This window comes from Crinia signifera, chromosome 12, assembly GCF_055691185.1.
Source record: "Crinia signifera chromosome 12, ASM5569118v1, whole genome shotgun sequence".
In the NCBI taxonomy this organism is placed as follows: Eukaryota; Metazoa; Chordata; class Amphibia; order Anura; family Myobatrachidae; genus Crinia; species Crinia signifera.
Genome location: NC_139228.1, coordinates 37,801,366 through 37,821,398, shown reverse-complemented (window position 1 = coordinate 37,821,398; position 20,033 = coordinate 37,801,366). Strand labels below are relative to the sequence as shown.

General features: G+C 45.9%; 1 protein-coding gene across 1 annotated transcript in view; it reads left to right on the top strand.

Annotated features, from left to right (window-relative positions):
- Nucleotides 1–8,264: 8,264 nt before the first annotated feature.
- SPTBN5 (spectrin beta, non-erythrocytic 5) overlaps nucleotides 8,265–20,033 on the top strand; it is a 197,486-nt gene continuing 185,717 nt past the window's right edge. Inside the window, 5 exon segments of the mRNA XM_083166063.1 lie at nucleotides 8,265–8,303; nucleotides 8,732–8,927; nucleotides 11,750–11,841; nucleotides 12,296–12,453; nucleotides 14,515–14,743. Of these exon segments, the coding sequence (XP_083022189.1) occupies nucleotides 8,265–8,303; nucleotides 8,732–8,927; nucleotides 11,750–11,841; nucleotides 12,296–12,453; nucleotides 14,515–14,743 (714 nt within the window).

The window sequence follows — 20,033 nt, the reverse complement described above, 5'->3', positions numbered from 1 at the left end:
ACTGCTCTTTTATTTATATTGTATAGGGTGTACAATGCTATTAGGTATACAATAATGACATACAATGAGGTTTTAGGCACCCCCCACTATCCACGCCACCCCGAAGCTTGGCGAGCGCAGCGGAATGCGTCCTACAAGCTTTTCATACCCCTACTATCCACGTCGGTGTGGAGTTGATTTTATATAGTGTGGAGAGCAGATGCGGAATACATGTAAAGTAATCCGCGCCCCCTCGCGGGGCACGCTGCGCTCGCCACACTATATAAAATCAACTCCACCCCGATGTGGATAGTAGGGGTTTGAAAAGGTCGGAGGACGCGTTCTGACGCCCCTCGCGGGGCTCGCCACGCTTCGGGTTGGTGTTGGGGGGGGGGGGGGTGTGTGCCTAAAACCTCATTGTATGTCATACAATGATATAATTGTATAGCTAATGTAATGGCATTGTACACCCTATATATGCGGGAGGTGCAATGCGATGCGATATGCTGCGATGCGGTGCGATCCCCGGGGCTAAGAAAGCAGTGAATAAATTACATAGGAAAATCGTATCGGATAGCATTGCATCACACGGCCGTATACAATGGCCCAAGCGATGCGATTTCCCTATGGTGCCGTACGTAAGAAACTTGGGCGCCGTGATAATACACAAGTACCCATTTTCTCCCTGAAGGAGAGGATCAGGTAACAACCATGATATACATAGCTGTAATTACAGATATTTGGAAGTTGGGTTCTTACAGTCTGTGTCCTGCCACATGTACCCCAGCTCATTAAATGGCTTTCCTTTAGTGTCTGTAGTCCTTTGTTGACATTAATCCACTAGTGCCCCTCCCAAGGGAACACTGTGCCCTGGATAATGGTTCATCATTCACAGGTGTATTCTGAAGAGATTGATTAGGGCAGTGTTTTCCAACGGCAGTCCTGAAGTTCCCCCAACAGCGCACGTTTTCCAGGTCTCCACACAACATCACAAGTGAAGTAATTAGCTCCACTTTTGGATCTTTTAAAATGTGTCAGTGAGTAATGAGTGCACCTGTGCACATGCCGGGTGACCTGAAAAAAATGAACTGTTGGGAGTATTTGAGGACTGAGGTTGGGGATAACTGGATGGGGGCTTGGGTAAGCTGTTTCAGATTGCTTTATAGCATCTGGATAATAATATTTGGGGTATTTTAGTACTTTGTAGCTTTGTACAGCTTTGTAGGCAGGCTTAACTTTCTGTTATGATCTTGATTTTCTTTTAAGTTATTGCTGGTGCAGTGCCTCCTATTTTTCTACTATCTATATCTATGTAATAGGAATTCATATATGTACTAGTTGCATATGGACATCTTAACAGGTGGTGTAGCTTATGAAACATGCTCTAAATAAAGTAAGGTATGGTAAAAAAAAAAAAAACAGAACCAGAATACACCCCGGAACGCGGACCGGACAGGCTCCATTCATCAATATCTGTCACTCTGGAGCTTGCAGTGTCCTGACCGGTGGGGGTGCTGTGAAACCTGTCAACAGGGAGAGGAGAAGGGGAGAATACAGCCTCCTTGCATGGCCCGGGTCATTTTCTGCCTGCAGTTTATGCTTACATTTTGCAGGCAAATTATTCATTCAATGTCTAATAAATGGCTTATCTGACTTTAGTACCAAAGATCTATATTCACGCATTCTACTGTTCTAACATATAGCTTGCTTTATAGTTCACAGGGTCATCATGGAGGAGGAAGGGATACAGGACTATGAAAAGGGCCATATTAAAAAACTACAGGAGCAGCGCATGTTTATGCAGAAGAAGACATTCACCAACTGGATGAACAACATCTACAGAGAACATGTACGTACAATACTCTATATCATGTCTACAGTATATGGGCCAGATTCTCTAAGCTTCAAAAGTGATAAAATGGAGAGTGATAAACAGCCAGCCAATCAGCTCCTACCTGCCATGCAAGAGACTGTGTTTGAAAAATGTCAGACAGGAGCTGATTGGCTGGCTGTTTATCATTCTCAATTTTATCACTTTTGAAGCTTAGAGAATCTGGCCCTATATCTGGTAGAGCATCGTCACTGTCTACATCGTTCTGGGGCGTATCCGGTCAACGCTGTCTAGATCAACAGTCACGTGGGTGACCACTAATAGACGAATGCATCTAGTTAGATCTAATGCAGGTTTGTGGGTGGTGCTGGCGCTCTGGGGTTGCCGTGAAGGGTGAACAATGTCTTGAGTCACTGGTTGTGTCGCCTGTGGCAGTAAGTGAAAACTGTAGGCTGGATGTTGCGAAGGCTGTCCAAACTGCTTTGCTGTATTTGGAAATGTGGAATATGCTGTCCCACGAAGAGATATGTTTGGCTCAGGGGGACATGTTGCTGGGTGTTTTGCAATGTGGTTCCCTTGCTTCTGGGATAGGGTGTCCGTACCTCAGATGCAAGGGTATGTGTCAGAATAGGTCAAAGTAAAATGCAGGTGTTTTGTAGTAACTTACCCTTAGGTTTTGTCGGAACAGCATGCACTCCTTGCCTGGATTGCTCCGTGTGTGGAAGTAAGATGGCAGGAGGGGCGGGTAGAATGAGGTAATCTAGAGACTAGTGCTTATATAAAAGAGCACAATTTATTTATTGATATAGGCAATCATACAATTGAAAAATTAAAGGGTGAAAATAGGGGGTGCAGGCACCAAGAACTCCCCACCCCCCCCACCCCCCTACAGGTGAGGGCTGCTAAGGGATCACCCCCTCCCCTCCTCTGTGGAAACACCATCTATCCACCAATTGCATCTAGGTTGACAGTAACAGAAGATCAACGCAAGCTAAAGATCTTTGGAAACATGGTTCACTGTCACATGGTCGAAACGGGTTTTTTAATGATTTTTTTTTGCTTTTAACGACTTGTTCATACTTTGCCATCCCAGTGGACATAGAGGGAGAATAAAATAGTGTGGCACCATGTCCAAAGCATGTCGTGCGCAGCATACCATGCGAGGGGATACGGTAGAGTTATAAGGTGTCCTATGTTGACATAGACACCAAAAATATGAAAAACTCACGTTGACCTTGTTTTTATCAACCTTTAGCTTGCTCCCATCTTCTTTTACTGTTGATCTAGATGTTTTTGACTATGTTTAGGTGTCTAGATGCGTTCAACCATTATTTGTCAATCACCTGACTGTTGATCTAGACAGCGTTATTCCACTATACCAGAACCGACTGGGGGAAGGCTATTTAGTCTCTATCTATCTATCTATCTATCTATCTATCGATCTATCTATCTATCTATCTATCTATCTATCTATTTGTCTGTCATCATACTTTATACTGTTATTTTCCTTTTTCTATAATACCTATTTTTACTCTATATATACTACAAGTCTGCCAGTGAGAAACTGCTCCCCACAAACTACAAAATCATCAAAGTACATGATAAAAGTTAATTTAGCTGATTAGAAAACAACATTTCCATACATTTTGGTTACCATTTCATAAATGCTGTTGTCAGCATCAGAAGACCCAAGTTGATGAACCCTTTTATAGAAGTGGGGCTTCCAAACTCAAGAATGTAGAAGTTTAAATAGCTTATTCTTCATATATTCATCTATAAAAATGACAGTGGATTTGGTTATATGTTAAGAGAATGGACAATTGCCATCCTGCAGTGCACATGGTTTTGCCCATTTTGAGAACAAATTTGTACTGCAATCAGATCTGAATAAGGGCCATACTTTCCCTGCTTATGGCCTGGTGTGAAACTGGTTGGCAGTTAAGGTGGCCATACATCAGAAAGACCGGTCTATCTGATTGTGTCCAATTTCCCTTCAACTCCCCGGCAGTCCTTGGTGGTCTTTGGACACACAATGTACTCACAATCTGTCATACAATCCATCTGCTGCTTGATTGTATGATTGCAGCTTCACTTAAATGTGGGGCTGGCCTACTAGGATCAAAAGGATAGGAGTACCAAAAAATCCATTTATTTATTTAATTTACAGATTACCACAACTGTTCAAGGAGAATACTTAGGGCTCACCTTAGTGGTGTGGTGTATGTCGCATATCAATAAAGAGATGAAACAAAGAATCAGTAAAATATGAATTTAATTAAAGTAGATTGATGTAAAATAAAGTATAAGTAGGAGTCCTGGGTATCTCATAGGAATAGGCCAGTGAGGTATCACTCTGCATGGCCTTAGTTCAGGCAGAGGCATAGCTACCGTAAGGCAGCCACCGCGGCTGCTTGGGGGAGCAAGCGCCAGCGGGGCGCCCCCGGTGCCCGGGCACTCTGGTCAGACCCCCCTTACCCCTCCGCATGCAGCCGCCACCGCATTCAGTCCGGCACCGCAGATAGCCTCCGGGCTCCGTCTCCTGCAGTAATGAAAAATGACACGACAAAATGGCTGCCCCCTAATAGCAGACAGTTTTTAAGGATGCTAGAGGAGGCCGCCGCCTCCTCTAACATCCCTAAAAAAACTGTCTGCTGTACGGGGGCAGTCATTTTTCATTACTGCAGGAGACGGAGCCCGGAGGCTATCTGCGGTGCCGGACTGAATGCGGGGCCGGCGGCGGCATGCGGAGGGGTAAGGTAATTTTTTGGCGGGGGGGGGGGGGGGGCAGCCACAATATTAGTAACGCCTCTGAGTTCAGGGCTAAAGGGTGTCCTTTATGGGGACCCCTTTAAACCATTGGTCCCTCACCTGGGACCTATGTCCACTTGCAGGTGACAGCAGCGGTCTCTGGTGGATCAGGGAATGGGGGTGATGTGCGCCTGACGCACTAAGGGATCAAAGGGTTAACGATAACTGGGGCAACGGGGGTGTTGTTGCAGCCAGATAATTGTCAATAACGATGTGCAGTGTCCAGTAAACAAAATGCTGTAAGCTGCACAGAATGCTGTAAGTTAATGAAGAGCAGTTAGCGGCGTCCCGCTGACTGTGCTTACCATATGAGGCTTGGGTTCCGCAAGTGGAGTCCGTGCGATCTGATGTATTTACCGCCGCGAGAAGAGGCAACCCGGAAGTCGTGGCAGACACAGTCTGTGGAGCCGGGCGATACCGCATAGCGGTGCGGACGCCTGCACTGGAAACTTCTGTGGCTCCCAGCATCTTCACTGTCACGGGCCGCCCGGAAGCTGCACCTCTCTTCTCTGCTAGTCAGGGAGGGAGTGTCACATGACTCTGGTTGTATGAGCCATCTAAAGTCAAACTGCATGTGCAATCTGCTCCCAATCCCAACTGATCTGACGTGCAGCAGAGGGCCAATCCTCCAATCTCCCGGGGTCACAATCTGCATACAATCCATTTTACAATCCATTGAGATTGTATGATTGGGTGCAATATCTTTCTGAAGTATGGCCACCTTTAGATTTAGCTCTATGGATTTGCACAGAATGTGATTATGACCATTCTTCCACCACAGAGCGAGTGATTAGATTATTGGTTCCAGCTATATATTGGTGGCACTAACAACAATATGAATGTCACAATCGGCTCCTCTGCCTGCAGATATCTGCAGTATGAGCCTTGCATATTGTAAATCCTGCCCTGTGTAGGAATCCTGTTGAGAACTTTGGAACAGAAGCTTGGCATGTGAATACAGATGATTTCATGTTTTTAGGAAATATTCTGGGTGGTTGCTGCTGTACAGAGTGTGACCTCTGGACCGATATTACAGGCCAACAGCAGCCATAAATGTATTTAGAATTAGAGTTTTTGCATCACAATAAAGGTTGTAGACAGATAGTGTAATAAAGAGCATTACATTCCTGGAATTAGTAGCATATGATTCCCTCCCTGATTGCTATCTATGCTGACAATGAACAAATACCACCATCACTTTACAACTGGTTCTACCAGCGTGTGGGAGTACTCTGCGGCGCAGAACAGACGCTGGCGTGCTCTGCCCTTACTGGCATGATGTTTCTGTGGGGTAGATTTATTATAGCGGCGCTAAGAGCGCCGCTATAACACTCCCTGCTTCGCCTCATTAGCGAGGCGAAGCAGAAGGGGACACCGACAAGACCTACTAAGATCTTGCCGCCGAAGCGGGGGGGAGCGCCAACTCCCCCCTCCGGCGATGTCCCCTCCAGCTGACAGCGCGTCAGTTAACATTGACGTGCTGTCTCCTTCCCCCCCGGCCGGCTGGACTGCGCATGCGCGGGATCTTGCTACTCACGCGAGATCCCAGCGCAGCTCAGAGCCAGCAGCAGGTACAGCGCTGTCCCTGCTGTAGGTATAGGGCATCGCCGCCTGCAGCTGTCGAAGTCAATAGCTGCAGGCGGTGGAACGGTCAGCGATGCTGACCGTTCATAAATCAGACAGGATGCAGGGGCGCAGCACGAAATATTGGAGCTGCGCTATGCCTCCTGCCCCACACCGCCGCCGATAAAGTACCCGGCCAGCAGGTGTGATAGATCAGGGGAAGCGCTATCCCCTGCCTTAAGGCACGGGCATAGCGCATATTCCCCTGATCGCCATATAATAAATCTCCCCCTGAGTCACAGCCCCTTGTGGCTGCGTGTCACTTAGCCCCCCCCCCCCAGGGCCGGCGCCACCACTAGGCAAATCTAGGCATTTGCAGAGGGCGGTATTTCGCCCCCCCTTGCCGCCCGGGTACCTGTCCTGCGGCGCTGTAAAGCTGGTGGCGGCGGCAGCGGGGGGTCCCTGCAGTCAATAAGAAATAACGAGCGCTATCCGCTGGGCTATGCGGAAGCGCTTCTGTTTTGGAAACACTGGCCGCACGCTGATTGGCTGAGATTCAGCCAATCAGCGTGCGCCGTGCGGCCAGTGTTTCCAAAACAGAAGCGCTTTCGCATAGCCCGGCGGATAGCGCTCGTTATTTCTTATTGACTGCAGGGACCCCCCGCTGCCGCCGCCACCAGCTTTACAGCGCCGCAGGACAGGTACCCGGGCGGCAGACACCGGGGCGCCCACACCCCGACTTGCCTGGGGCGCTCTGGTGCCTTGTACCGGCCCTGCCCCCCCCCCCCCCCCCCAATGTCTAAGAGACATGGCCACCGCCATGACACCCAGGATCACCTGACCTCTGGACACCTGTATACTGACTCCAGCCTAGTCACATGATCCAAGTAATCCCAGGTGTACTTCCTGGTTCTGTGTGCGCTGCTGCTGCAAGCTGCAGCCAATCAGTAGCTTTCTGGAGCGTTATAAGCAGCCTCCCATAATCCTCCTTGCCTTGAACAACTTGTCTGTTCCCCTTCAAGTTCTCCAGCGTCAGATCCCACAGAGAAACCCAGGCAGCCGTGACCTGCCCGTCAGGTGCAGCAAAGACCATATCCCTTTGCGGGGGTCACTGGTGAAAACCACTGGTGGCTTAGATTTCACACCTCTGCCTCAGGTCTCGCCAATTCTCTGTGTATACCCCCAGAGTACTTCCGTGCATGAGCAATCACTATCTGAAACCACCTAGCTTCTGGTTCCCTGCGCCCTCCACTGGCTCACCCAGGTCATTCCCGGGAACACAACAAGACCAGCCTGTGACCCACAGGATGCTGGGGACAGAGGATTATTACCAGTTTTTCCATGTGTCACTGTTCAAATAAAAAATGGACAGGCAAAATAAGCCAGAAAATAGTGTTGGATGTTCCCCTTTACCCCTATGGAGGTGCATAGGTATTGGGGTAATGTTTTGTGGTGTGGGGTACTGCTGCACATTGCAGAGAGGTTTACATCAGCAGCATGCATACAGGGATTCCCAACCATGGTCCTCAAGGCACACTAACACTCCCAGCTTTAAGGATATTCATACTTTAACACAGGTGACTTTTAAAATGAATCATCTTCTGTGCTCAAGAATGTACATTACTAATAGCAGGATTGTTATACCCCCGTACACACTATATGATATCAGCGGTGCTGCAAAACGTAGGATCCACGGGTTAAATTTTGAACGGTATTGTTAATGGTAATGGGACTGATTCAGAGGTTGATCACTATTGCCTACCTATATGTCGGTTTGTTACTACCCAGTTTGTTTTATCACTATTTTCTATTGTAAAGCGCAACGGAATTTGCTGCGGTATTTTAGAGACTGTAAAAGAAATAAGTAAAATAAATATTGTGCGAATTCACAATCCATTTAATTATGAAATGACTGTACATGTGTATGGATCGTAGCACACAGGAGCAGGCATAAATAGTGACAATAATAGCAATCCCCTTCTGCTATTTGACGTACAGGATAACAGCGGTTTTTGGGCGGACACTTACCGTTTTCTGGGAGCGTCAGACAAAAAGCCGGTGTGCCCAGGCGTAATAAGGGAGGATGCGTGACGTCAGAGCCGGCCTCAATCAGCCTGTATCTGTGAGGTCACCAGGACCCCTGTCGAACACGCAGCAACTGATAATATCGTCACATTTGACTGCATGTTCAGATGATAGAGGGCTTCGTTAGCAATCCTCGGCAGCACACATCATTAACGATATAGTGGGTACACGCTGAATTATATTCACGATCATATTGTTAACAAAATTGCTATTGTGCATATCATTAGCGCAATTCTTAGTGTGTACGGGCATTAGTGTTCCATGAGGACTGGGGTTGGGAAACTCTTCTGTAATAGGCCAGTGTTTAGCACTTTGCAAATATGCGTTACTTCTTGAATCCATATTACTAAAAATCAGTGGGTCATAATTGATGCCCATTGCTATGCCCTTTATGTGTTATGTACACTATCACTTATGCAATCTCTGAGTAAATAAGTTTTTGTGATTATTTTTCCCCTGATGCAGGGCAGTATCCCAATTACAGATATATACGTAGATCTATGTGATGGCTTGTACCTGCTACGCCTGCTGGAGTTCATTTCTGGGGAACAGCTGCCTAAACCGGCGCGAGGAAAGATGAGAGTCCACTTTTTGGAAAACAACAGCAAAGCTCTTACCTTCCTGAAGTCCAAGGTCAGACATACATACGTATAGGGTGCAAGTTTGTGAAATGGCACAAACTTGTCTATTAAGTTTGCATACTGTATTTCGTGTGCCGCTAATGTAAAGGTAAAACGAGGTTTGTCTTGTTTTTTAATCTATTATTCAAGTGCGGATTGACTTTAGGGCCCATGAGGAAGATTCCGGGGGGGGGGGGGGGGGGGGGGACTACGACTCTACACTGCATTGTCCACATTCATTCTGTTATTCCATCTCTGCACTACAGTAACTTGGTCATGGCTACATGACACGTTCTACCTCTGGTGCTGCCCATGTCTGGCCACTTCTACAAATTTTTCCACTTTCAGTTCCCAATCTGCCCCTGCTATTACTGCTGTAAATCTGCAAGCTTTGTTGCAGAATTTGCTCTGGTTTGTGAAACTCACACGCTATCCATATAACCATACTTGCCTACTTTAATTGTCCCGGAGAGGCAACATGTCTGGGGGTGGTGACAAGACTGACATCACTAGGCCCTGCCCCCACCCCCAAAAAAGCCGTGATGTGTGGGCCTGCGGATAGGGGCTTAAATGACGCAAAATACTCGTGCCATTTTAGTCCCACCCCCTCCCTGCGGACCCGCAAATTCCGGTAATTGAATTAGTGGGAAAGGAGGTGCGGAAGCTCTGGGCAGGTGGCGGACCTGATTTCCGTGAGCGTCCCAGCCATTCCGGAAGGGTAGGCAAGCCTGCCTATAACCCACAGCCTTTACCAAACATTGTGGTGACCATATCAAGTTTTTATTTTTACAATGCAAGTTAGTCCGCGATGGCCAGGAAACAGAGTATAAGTTCTCATTATTATAATATTAAATCACATTATAGAGTGGACAACAAGGCATCGCGCTACCCTATTATACAGGTCATGACACAAGTCAGGTGATCTTTGTTTAACAGTTGTCTACCAGATTTTTTTATTTTTCTTATTTTTGTTACCATTTTACGAAATGATTTTATTTAGGATTATTATATTCTCTGCTGCACAGTGTTAACCCTTTGAGTGTCAACATCTCTGTAAACGATGCGCATAATATCCGCTAAAAATGCCACCGTCACTCACATTTGTTATATAAAATCAAACAAAACATGTCGTGTATAAAAAGATAAAATTTCCTATATAAGTTAAACATTACAGATCATTATGAATAACAATGTTTGCGTGGCAATTTTCACACCTATTTTGATATATTCACCTGGCAGGCAAAGGGTTAATGTTTTGTTTTTCTCAGTGACTGTTCGCGGAAAGTGAGGGGGGGGGGGTTTGGGGGAGTGCTAATTATCTATAATAGCCCCACCCTTGTCTTTGTGGTTGGTGCAATCATTACAGAACTGACAAAGTATTACTGTAAAATGTAAATGATCGGGCACATTTCCACATATGTCCTCACTGATCTTTTGGTACATTGCGGTCATGGAATATACAGTACACTTCTGGCTTTGAAAGTAAACCAGTTAAACGAATAAATGTAATTTATCGTTTTTCCACGATTACATTAGCTTGGATTTCATTGAAGTCATTTAACATCCAGGCCCTGCAATAGCTGTATGAAGTATTTCAGACATCCGAAAATAATGATCTTTCCTTTTTCTGCTCATGTGAAGAGTTTTATGGGTCTGTGTCAGTGTCAAAGGGGACATTTTCTGTGGAACATAATGCAACTGTAAGCTGGTATGCTTGGCAGCTTGTAGCTGAGGACATGTGCCTGATAAGGAAGGGGATAAACAAGGGGTTCACAAATGTGGTCCTCAGAAATACTGGCACACACCTATTCAATGCGGCCATTTTCGGCTTTATTGAAACCATGCCATTCCGCTAGATTGTCAAAACCATGGCTGTTTTTAACAATCTGTGTCTGTTTTCGTCAATCTGCCGCCCTTCTGTCGGAAATGTTCTGACAGCTGGAAAGGAGACTGAATACCCTTCTAGACTGTTAGGGTGTCTTTGGGGACCGAGTTTGGGAACCACTAGTGCTGCTTTCACACCGCAAAACCTGCTTAGACCCAATATTTAAACCTTTTCTTAAAAAGGGTTAGAGCAAGTTAAAACCCCTTTCACACCGCACGTAAATGTCGGGTCTCAAGCAGGTTTGCGGTGGAGAACAGGACACACAGTAGCTATAAGACCTGCTGCTGCAGCGTCAGGCTGAGAGGAGCGTGATAGACTACAGCAGACAGGAAGCAGCATCCCTGGCATAGCTACAGGCAGGTGGCAATACCCACACGCTGCCCTGCTCACTACAGATCCCTGGATCACTTATCCCGCTCTGTACATATGTAATGAGCCGATCCCGCTCATTAAATATGCACTGTGTTGGGTCCCCGCTCATTAAATATGCACGGAGTGGGACCAATAGTGCTGCCTGGGTACCGTTTCAGACCCGTTTAGACTGAAACGGGTAGGACCCTGCTTTTTTACCGTTTTAAAATACCTCTTATTTTCTAAGGGTAAATTCACTCTGGACCTTTTCAGACTGCACATATTACCGTTTTGAAATGGTAAAAAAACCTCAGAATACCGGGTAATAAGTGCGGTCTGAAAGGGGCATAGGTTAAACATAACGTCTGGTTTGATTGTGTTGTAGGTAACCTTGCTGACATGGCTTGCTGGGACTGCTGTTACATCGTATGTCACCTTAACTTATCCTATGTCCAAATGCCCACAATCCTCTGGGTTATATAGAATGAAGTATTTCATAACTGCCATTATTTATGCTGATATCTTTGCTATCAGAATAATACAAGCAATGCAAAACTACCAGAACACACGTCTTCATAATGTACTCTCTATTTTTATACTAGATGCCCGTGAAACTAATTGGGCCAGAAAATATTGTGGATGGCGATCGCACGTTAATTTTGGGCCTTATTTGGATTATTATCCTTCGCTTCCAGATAGCTTCCATCACTTTGGATAAGGTAACATTCATGTGAAATTATAAGTACTCCAGTCTCCAGCACTTTAGTCCTGTGGCCAGTGGTGACGTTACCATTACACAGCTTTAGGCAGCTGCCGAGGGGCACCACAATCGTGTGTGTGTGTGTGGGGGGGGGTGATAGTAGACTATCAACACATTAAGGATGACTCCGAGACAGGCTTCCTTGTTGAACGTAATGCAAAAAGCAGGTGTTGAACTTCTAAGAAGTCTTCCCCACACTTGTACCTGTGTTAAGGGCCAGTGATCAAAAATATAGCAGGATTTTTATGGTAGGACGGCCTTGCGCATGCTTACTAGGGGCTGTACACATGCGCAGCCTATCAATAATCATCCTGCCTGTGAATTCGCAGTCTGAATTAGGCTTATTGTTGCATCACCTGTGCGCATATTGGAATGTATTTACTCACAAGATTCTTTTTTGTCTCTGTGGAAAGGATGAGTTTGGTGCAAGTGCAGCGAAGGCATCTGCTAAAGAAGCTCTTCTTATATGGTGTCAGATTAAAACAGCGCCCTACTCAAATGTAGACGTGCAGGACTTCTCCCGCAGCTGGCGGGACGGTCTCGCGTTCAATGCGCTCATCCACGCTCACAGGTAATTTGCAGTTTTTGCTGTCTGAGGTTATGTTATTGCTGGTCTGCATATATATATATTTTCTGATCTGTCCCACACTCTGTCCTGTCCCATAATCCTCTCTGCCCGCTGCTCTGTCCTGTTACAACCACCTCTTTGAAGGTCCCCCCCCATGCTTCATCCCGCTCTGGCTAGACGGGTCCGTCCAATCTGCCTAGCAGTGAGAGCCCTTGGCCAATTGGTGTGTACCGCACTGTACCCTGTGCATTCATATTGGAGATGGGACAGACCATAACAGATCATGGAGTCGTTACACTTAACGCTTAAGCTCTGTGTGACTCAGTAGTGTTGAGGGTCTTTGCATGCGGCTTTTTCCATTACAATGCATCTTATTCACAAAAGGATGCAATTTGGTTGCACCAGCAGCTAGTGCTTAAACCTAAACCCCCCGAAATGCAGGCTGACCCTAATTCCCCCTTCTCCCTCTTCCCTGCAGCCGAACTCTAAACGCCCCTTTTCTCCAGCCTAACCCTAAATCCCCCCCACTAGTACGCCTAAACCTAACCCCCCCTTCCATGGCTACCCCAGAATGCATACTCACATTCGAGATGCCGGTTGTGGGTATCCCGACACCGGCATCCTGATCCTTTCGAAGATCCAGCGCCATTGTTTTGATGACATTCGGGGTATACAACCCCGGCATCCTGACCGCCGGAATGCTGACCACATCCCTGCCATATGGAAGCATATTAGTACTTCTGGTCTGAAATGAGTAATGATCTGGTCTGATCAGTAATGTGATAATGACACTCCTGAGAACATTGCCTATTGTTTTGAAAAATACTAGAGATGTGCAGGTTCTGATTTACTCTGATTTCAAAGCAGGATATTATTGGCTTTCCCAAATCACATGACAGTTGTTGATAGTTGATAGCCAATAAGATCCTGCTTTGAAATCAGAGTAAATCAGAGCCTGCACATCTCTAGAAAATACACATAACCATTAACAAATTTGTATCTATTTCTGACCTTTGCTACATCATAAACATGCTATAAGTATGGTAATAATAATATTTTGCACGCCTTTCTGGGGAATATACTTAGACACAATTTCTTTGCCATGCCTCCCGCTATTTGGAGACTGTCCCGCTGTCCCTAACGCGGGTGACAGTGTCCCACAGGCGGGGGGACATTTGAGGGGAACAGGTGATCACCTGGAGGTAGCAGGTGATCAAGTTGCTCAGGCAGCGCCGGGCAAGCCCCTGAAAATGCAGAAAATGTGGGCCTTGTCACCCAGCCCTGCCCCCTCCAGCTAAAGCCCCACCCCTTTTTGGGTATGGCTGCACCTACCGCGCAGCAGGTAATGCTTGCCAAATATTGAAAGATGGGAGATATGTATTTGCTTTCATTATGTATTTGCTTTCATTTAAGGGGAAATCAGCAAACAGAGACATACAGTAGGGGGAATTCAATTGCTGACTCAGCGTTGAGTTTTACTTTGTCACCCTCTATAAGCCCGCACCCAGTCTCTTATGTAACTATCCAGTGGGAATCTAGGGGTAGAGGAACAAGAAGTGATGCCGGATACTGCGTCCTGCTGCAGCAGTGACTGTTCTCCACAGTGCTGCCGATCTCTGGGGAGAGCCAGACAGCACATATATTATATACACATGCGATGTGAGGTCAGAACTGCAACCTACGGGCAGCAACCGCCACTGGTTTTAACTCAACATCATGTTTTGGTTTTGGCAAAATTACCCTGAAGTATTTTGGTTTGAATTTTTTTTTTGTCCATAAAGAAAAAATAAAAAAAAAATCATTAATCGTTGCTAAAAATGGCTCTATATTTACACTGCAATTTAGATTTTAGTTTGAACACAGCCCACCCAAATCTAACTCTCTCTGCACATGTTACATCTGCCCCACCTGCAGTGCACATGGTTTCACCAATTCAGAAAGATTTTGATCTTGCGATCAACTCTGGTTCAGATCCTTTATCGGGGACATCTTTTCACATCTGGAATAGTATGTGTTTGGTAACCACACGTAATGCCTGGCTATAACTTGTGTTCCGTATAACAGGCCCGATCTCATTGATTATGACTCCCTGAAGAAAACCCAGGCCTTGTACAACCTGAATAATGCCTTTGATGTGGCGGACACAAAGCTGGGTATCTCTAAGCTCCTGGATGCTGAAGATGTGGTGATTCCGCAGCCGGATGAGAGGTCCATCATGACATATGTGTCTCTTTATTACCACTATTTCTCCAAAATGAAACAAGGCCAAACTGTCCAGAAGAGGATCGGGAATGTAAGTAAAACATAACCCAATATCTGCATACGTCCAACAGGAATCCAGGGTGTTGTACTAAGAGTTTATGCATAGTCGGCTTCCCTTCTGTACCCTTCTAATTCTCCATAAATTATAGAGAATCTTTTACATATAGTAGAGACTTTTATGCAAAACTCATATGTGCGTTTATCTGTAAATGTTCCATGGCACTTAAGGGCCGTTTCAGACTTGTTCGCACAGGTCCGTTTTGGTCCCCGTCCCCAATGTTTTTGGTCTCCGCATTGTTGCAAATGCAGACGTGCAGGCCCCAGCAGCGAGCACCTTCAGATAAGTTTCTCTGAGCCATGGTGCTTGCAGTCTGTGACAGGCAGGGGGCATTGCTGGGGTCCACCAGCAAACAATCAATTGATTTTTTTAAAGTAACCATCAAATGATTTTTTTCCGCTGTGCGGGTGCATGCGAGCGAATGAATAAGCGAACACATCCGCGCGCAGTATATCCCTGGGAATCGGGCGGTGAGGTGGGCGTGCGTTTGATGGGGTGGCAGGGCTGTGTATACCTGCTCGCTAGGTAGTAAATATGCGCAGGTCTGAATCAGGCCCTTAGTGTCAGCCAATAAGGTCGCTTTTTACTGAACATTTAAAGCAAATACAAAGATAATGCAAGAACAAGGACCACAATCAGTAGCTGCTACTTGCCACCATGTTTGCATTGTTCCACACAAACCCCATGGCTGTGGCTCATAATGATCCCAGACAAAATGCTTTCTATCTGTAAAATAAGAGTAAACGCAGCCATCACATGTACAGGGGAAGGAGGGGGTCGCACGGGAGCACGTATTGTTACTGATATTAGGTATGCACACTAGAAGGGATAGTAACATATATCGCTCAGAAGGGCCCTTCTATCTCATCTAGGACAAGGGCCCTTATTCAGGTTCATTCGCTCCCCTGCGTGTTCATGCAGGGGAGCGATGTTTTCGCATGAGTCAGTTATGCGCATGTGCAGCCACTTTGTGCGAGATTATTTGCTGCCGCTCGCACACATCAGTGCATAGTTGCCTACCCCCCTGCATTCTGCAGGAGACTCCCGGAAATAGCAGCAATCTCCCTCTCTCCCTCATTAGTCTAGCAATCTTCCTCATGTCACCTAGCCCACATTACACTGTTACATTTTTGGGGGAAAAAGGAATGAGAGATAGATACATTTATATTGAATCATCAGCACCATTTCCCAGCACTTTACCAAGTATAGTATCTCTTACTAACTGCTTTGGGGCTCATCTACATTTGGATATAAGTCATTTTACAAGGTTCCTCTCAGATGTAGCAGTGCACACCCACGCTTCTAGGTGCCACGTTCACAATCTCTTTTCACAATCTCTCCATATATGGAACTAGCCACGCCCCTTGGGTGGTGCATGAAACACCCCCTCAATGGGGGCGCTTTGCAATATTCTTTTACCAACTATAATCTCCCTGAAACTAGTTTTCAAAAGTAGGCAAGTATGCATCAGTGCATAGGTTTGTGGGCCGGGGGAATCACCCATGGGAACCCCCAGCGTTTCATGGGCATTCCCATGAAAATACTGGGCGTTCTCATGGTAATTCCCCATTGGTGCGGGGGGAGGGGGGGGGTGGTCATCTGACATCAGCGGATGTCAGATGTCTGCCAGATTCCCGTACAGGCACTCGCAGATGTAAGACCAAAGAGGTGTCTTTCATCTGTGACCATCAAATGATTTTGTGTCCGAAATCATCCATTCGCATGCCTGCGGGGGGTGTGGCGGGTGGGGACTGGTGAACTAGCAAGACTGTGAATTATGCAGACTTGCGAGTCAACCTGAATAAGGGCCAAGATGTACTAAACCCTGAAAAGTGATAAAATGGAGAGTGATAAACCACCAACCAATCAGGTCTACCTGTTATTTTTCAAACACAGTCAGTGACATGGTAGTTATGAGCTGATTGGCTGGTGGTTCATCACTCTCCATTTTATCACTTTTCAAACTTAGTACATCTGGCCCCTAGTGTGTATGGGGCTTAAGCTAGACAACGCAGAGTTCAGGAGAAGACAAATATAAGACAGATGGAATAGATCAGGGTGACGTCTCTGTATTATAGGTCTTAATGGGTTAATGATGATAACCATGGAATCATTACACAAAAACACAACGTGTGGAACATATTTTAATGGCTGTTACTTGAATGTGAAATGCCAGATAGCTTTATTCATTTCAATTTCATTTCATGTTTTATTACATCTGATTTAGAGAAGTGCTTTGTTCTATTCCTCAATTAACAGCTGATCTTTATAGGCAAGAAACAAACAACCAGCACCTGTGACCTTGAATTGTCTTGTATCTCTGTTTCTGTTTATTTGTCATGTTTCCATGTTCAGTGATGTCTCCTAATCTGATTTTCTCCAATCTCTTCTAATAGGATTGCAGTTTGGCAGAGAGAGTCACTTGCAGTATATATATCACAGCTATTAGTCTTCCGTAGGATATAATAAGAATAAGACTAAAAGCGTCACTATATAAAGGCTGAACTGCACAGAACAATAATATTCAAACCACCATGTTTTACTTACAAAAAACTTTATTCAGCCATGACAGTGATTACATATAGGCCTTTAAAAGGTGGGACAAATGTCATCCTCTTTCTCAACTCCTCCTCCTCCTGTTATTATGGGCTGACCCAGTGACCTGGACAGTAGTAGGAGAACGCACATGAGCTGGTAGTGAAGCATCCTTAGCCCCTCTTTTTTTTTTTTTGGAACTGTCCATGCACCTGTTAGGACCTTTCAGCAGTACCTGGCTGCGATGGCAGAATATCAATGCAGGGATAATGGTGCAGGGACATGCTCTGCCCACTCTGGCATTAGAGGTGGGTGACTAATGCCTTGTAAAAAAAACAAGTGCGATACTGTAATAACAATCCTATATATTAGCATCAGATTCATTTCTATTGAGTTTTCTCCATTGAAAATGATATGCATGTAGGTGATTATTGTTCATTACATGTGTATGGGTTGTATATTTAACATTTAATCTAAGTGTTACTGTCCACATTTATATGTAATATGGCACAATGCAGGGAACAGGGAAGTGGAGCCCCTTTCAGCTCTGGGCCCCGTAGCAGCTGAACTCTCTGCATTATTCGTAGTTACGCTCCTTCGCACAATGGGGTCAATTTACTAAGATGGGAGTTCTATGTTGCCCATAGCAACCAATCAGATGAAACTTTATATGTATTTAGCACTTTCTAGAAGATAATAGATAGCAGCTGATTGTTTGCTAAATTTACCGCAATGTATTAAACTGTGCTGGACATCTACAAACATCGGAGGCAGAAGTGATGCTGCTGTCTGAGCTTATATTTAATGACTCACTTTAGTAGACACTGCTGACATAATTGAGATGTGGGTCATACTTGCCTACTTTTGAAAACTAGTTTCAGGGAGATTATAGTTGGTAGTAGTATTTTGCACACGCCCATTGAGGGGGTGTGTCATGCTCCACCCAAAGGGCGTGACTAGTTCCATATATGGAGAGATTGTGAAAAGAGATTGTAGACATGGCACCTAGAAGCGTGGGTGTGTACTGCTACATCTGAGAGGAATCTTTTATTATGACTTATATCCAAATAAGTAGATGAGCCCCAAAGCAGTTAGAAAGAGCTACTGTACTTGGTATAGTGCTGGGAAATGGCGGTGGTGATTCAATTTAAATGTATCTATCTCTCATTGCTTTTTTCCCAAAAAATGTAACAATGTAATGTGGGCTAGGTGAAATGAGGGAGATTGCTAGACTAATGAGGGAGAGAGGGAGATTTCTGCTATTTGAAGGGGTGCCGGACGTACCCACAGCGTGGCGAGCGCAGCGGGGGCTTTGTTGCGTTCGCCATGCTGTCTGGGTCCGGCCAGTCGGGATCCCGACATTGGGATAATGACTGTCGGGATCCCAACTGTCAGACCCCTATACCACACACATTTCAGGGAGTCTCCTGCAGAATGCAGGAGGGTAGGCAGCTATGATATGAATACTGCAATGGCTGCCTTCACTAAAACACTGTCAAACAGAACATATTCATTTTTTATCTGGACAGCCCTATGTAATAATGGCACAGTACAACAGTACTATATAATACATAATCAGTCAGTATTCATTAGGAATATCTACGTTAAATCCAGCCAGATCATGAAAAAATCAGTCTTCTTTTCCATCGCACACTATAGTCCTGATTCTGAAGTGGGAATAAAGCAAAAAACAGGCGAGTAATACTTCATTCCACAGCATGGTCGTCACTTATGATGTCCTGCATGTACAGATGATGGAGGATTAAGGCCCGTACACACTGAGCGACTTTGAGCTACTGTAAAAGTCGCTCAAAACAGCAGGTTGAACGGCTTTCAGCTCAAAGCCGCCCAGTGTGTATGGCCCGGCGATGAGCCGTGAGTGCTGCTGCGCACTCCCGCAACATCGCCGGGAAAGCCGTTCATCTGCTGGTTATACCAGCAGATGAGCAGCTTTCAAGATGGCTTTGCATAGGGCTCCACTATGCAACGCCGTCCTTCCCCCTCCGTCGGTGCCGGGCAGGGGGAAAGCCGCTCAGTGTGTATGCACTGAGCGGCTTTCCCCGCAGCGATGATTTTCATCATCGCTGTGCATACACACTGGGCATAGTCGCCCAGTGTGTATGGACCTTAACTCACAAGTTATACGCTTTTTTAGGCGGCTTTAAAGTATTGATGAGGGAATGCAAATATCTCCCTTGGTGATGGATAGCGCACAAAGGGGGGTATGCAATGCAATGTGACACCGCTATTTACGATGTGGGAAATAGCGGCGGCTCCCTATTCAATGCTGTCATTAACGACAGCATTGATGCGGGATCACGGCAGAACGGGCCCGACTTCAGAAGCTGTCGGGCCCGTTCTGCCGATAACGGCCGTGGATTGTCAATCCACGGCTATTTTTGCGGCCACGCCCCCTTTGCTTCCATTGGCAGGCGGGACATTGAATCTCGTCTGTCGTTATGCGGTTGATCTGACCGCAAACGGGCCAGGATCACGGCTGTCGGCGGGGATCGACAACCGTGATCCCAGATTGCATACCCCCCAAGGCTTTTGAGTCTGAACTTACAGTTTGTATAGTACTTTTTTAAACCTTAATAAGATTGTTTGCACGCAGATGCCAATGTTCACACAATGTAGAGATTATCTGTAGATGGCACATGTCCCACAATCCCATTCTGCACCTGCCAAGGTGCCCATGTGTTCAGACTTGCAGTGAGGTTTTAATTGC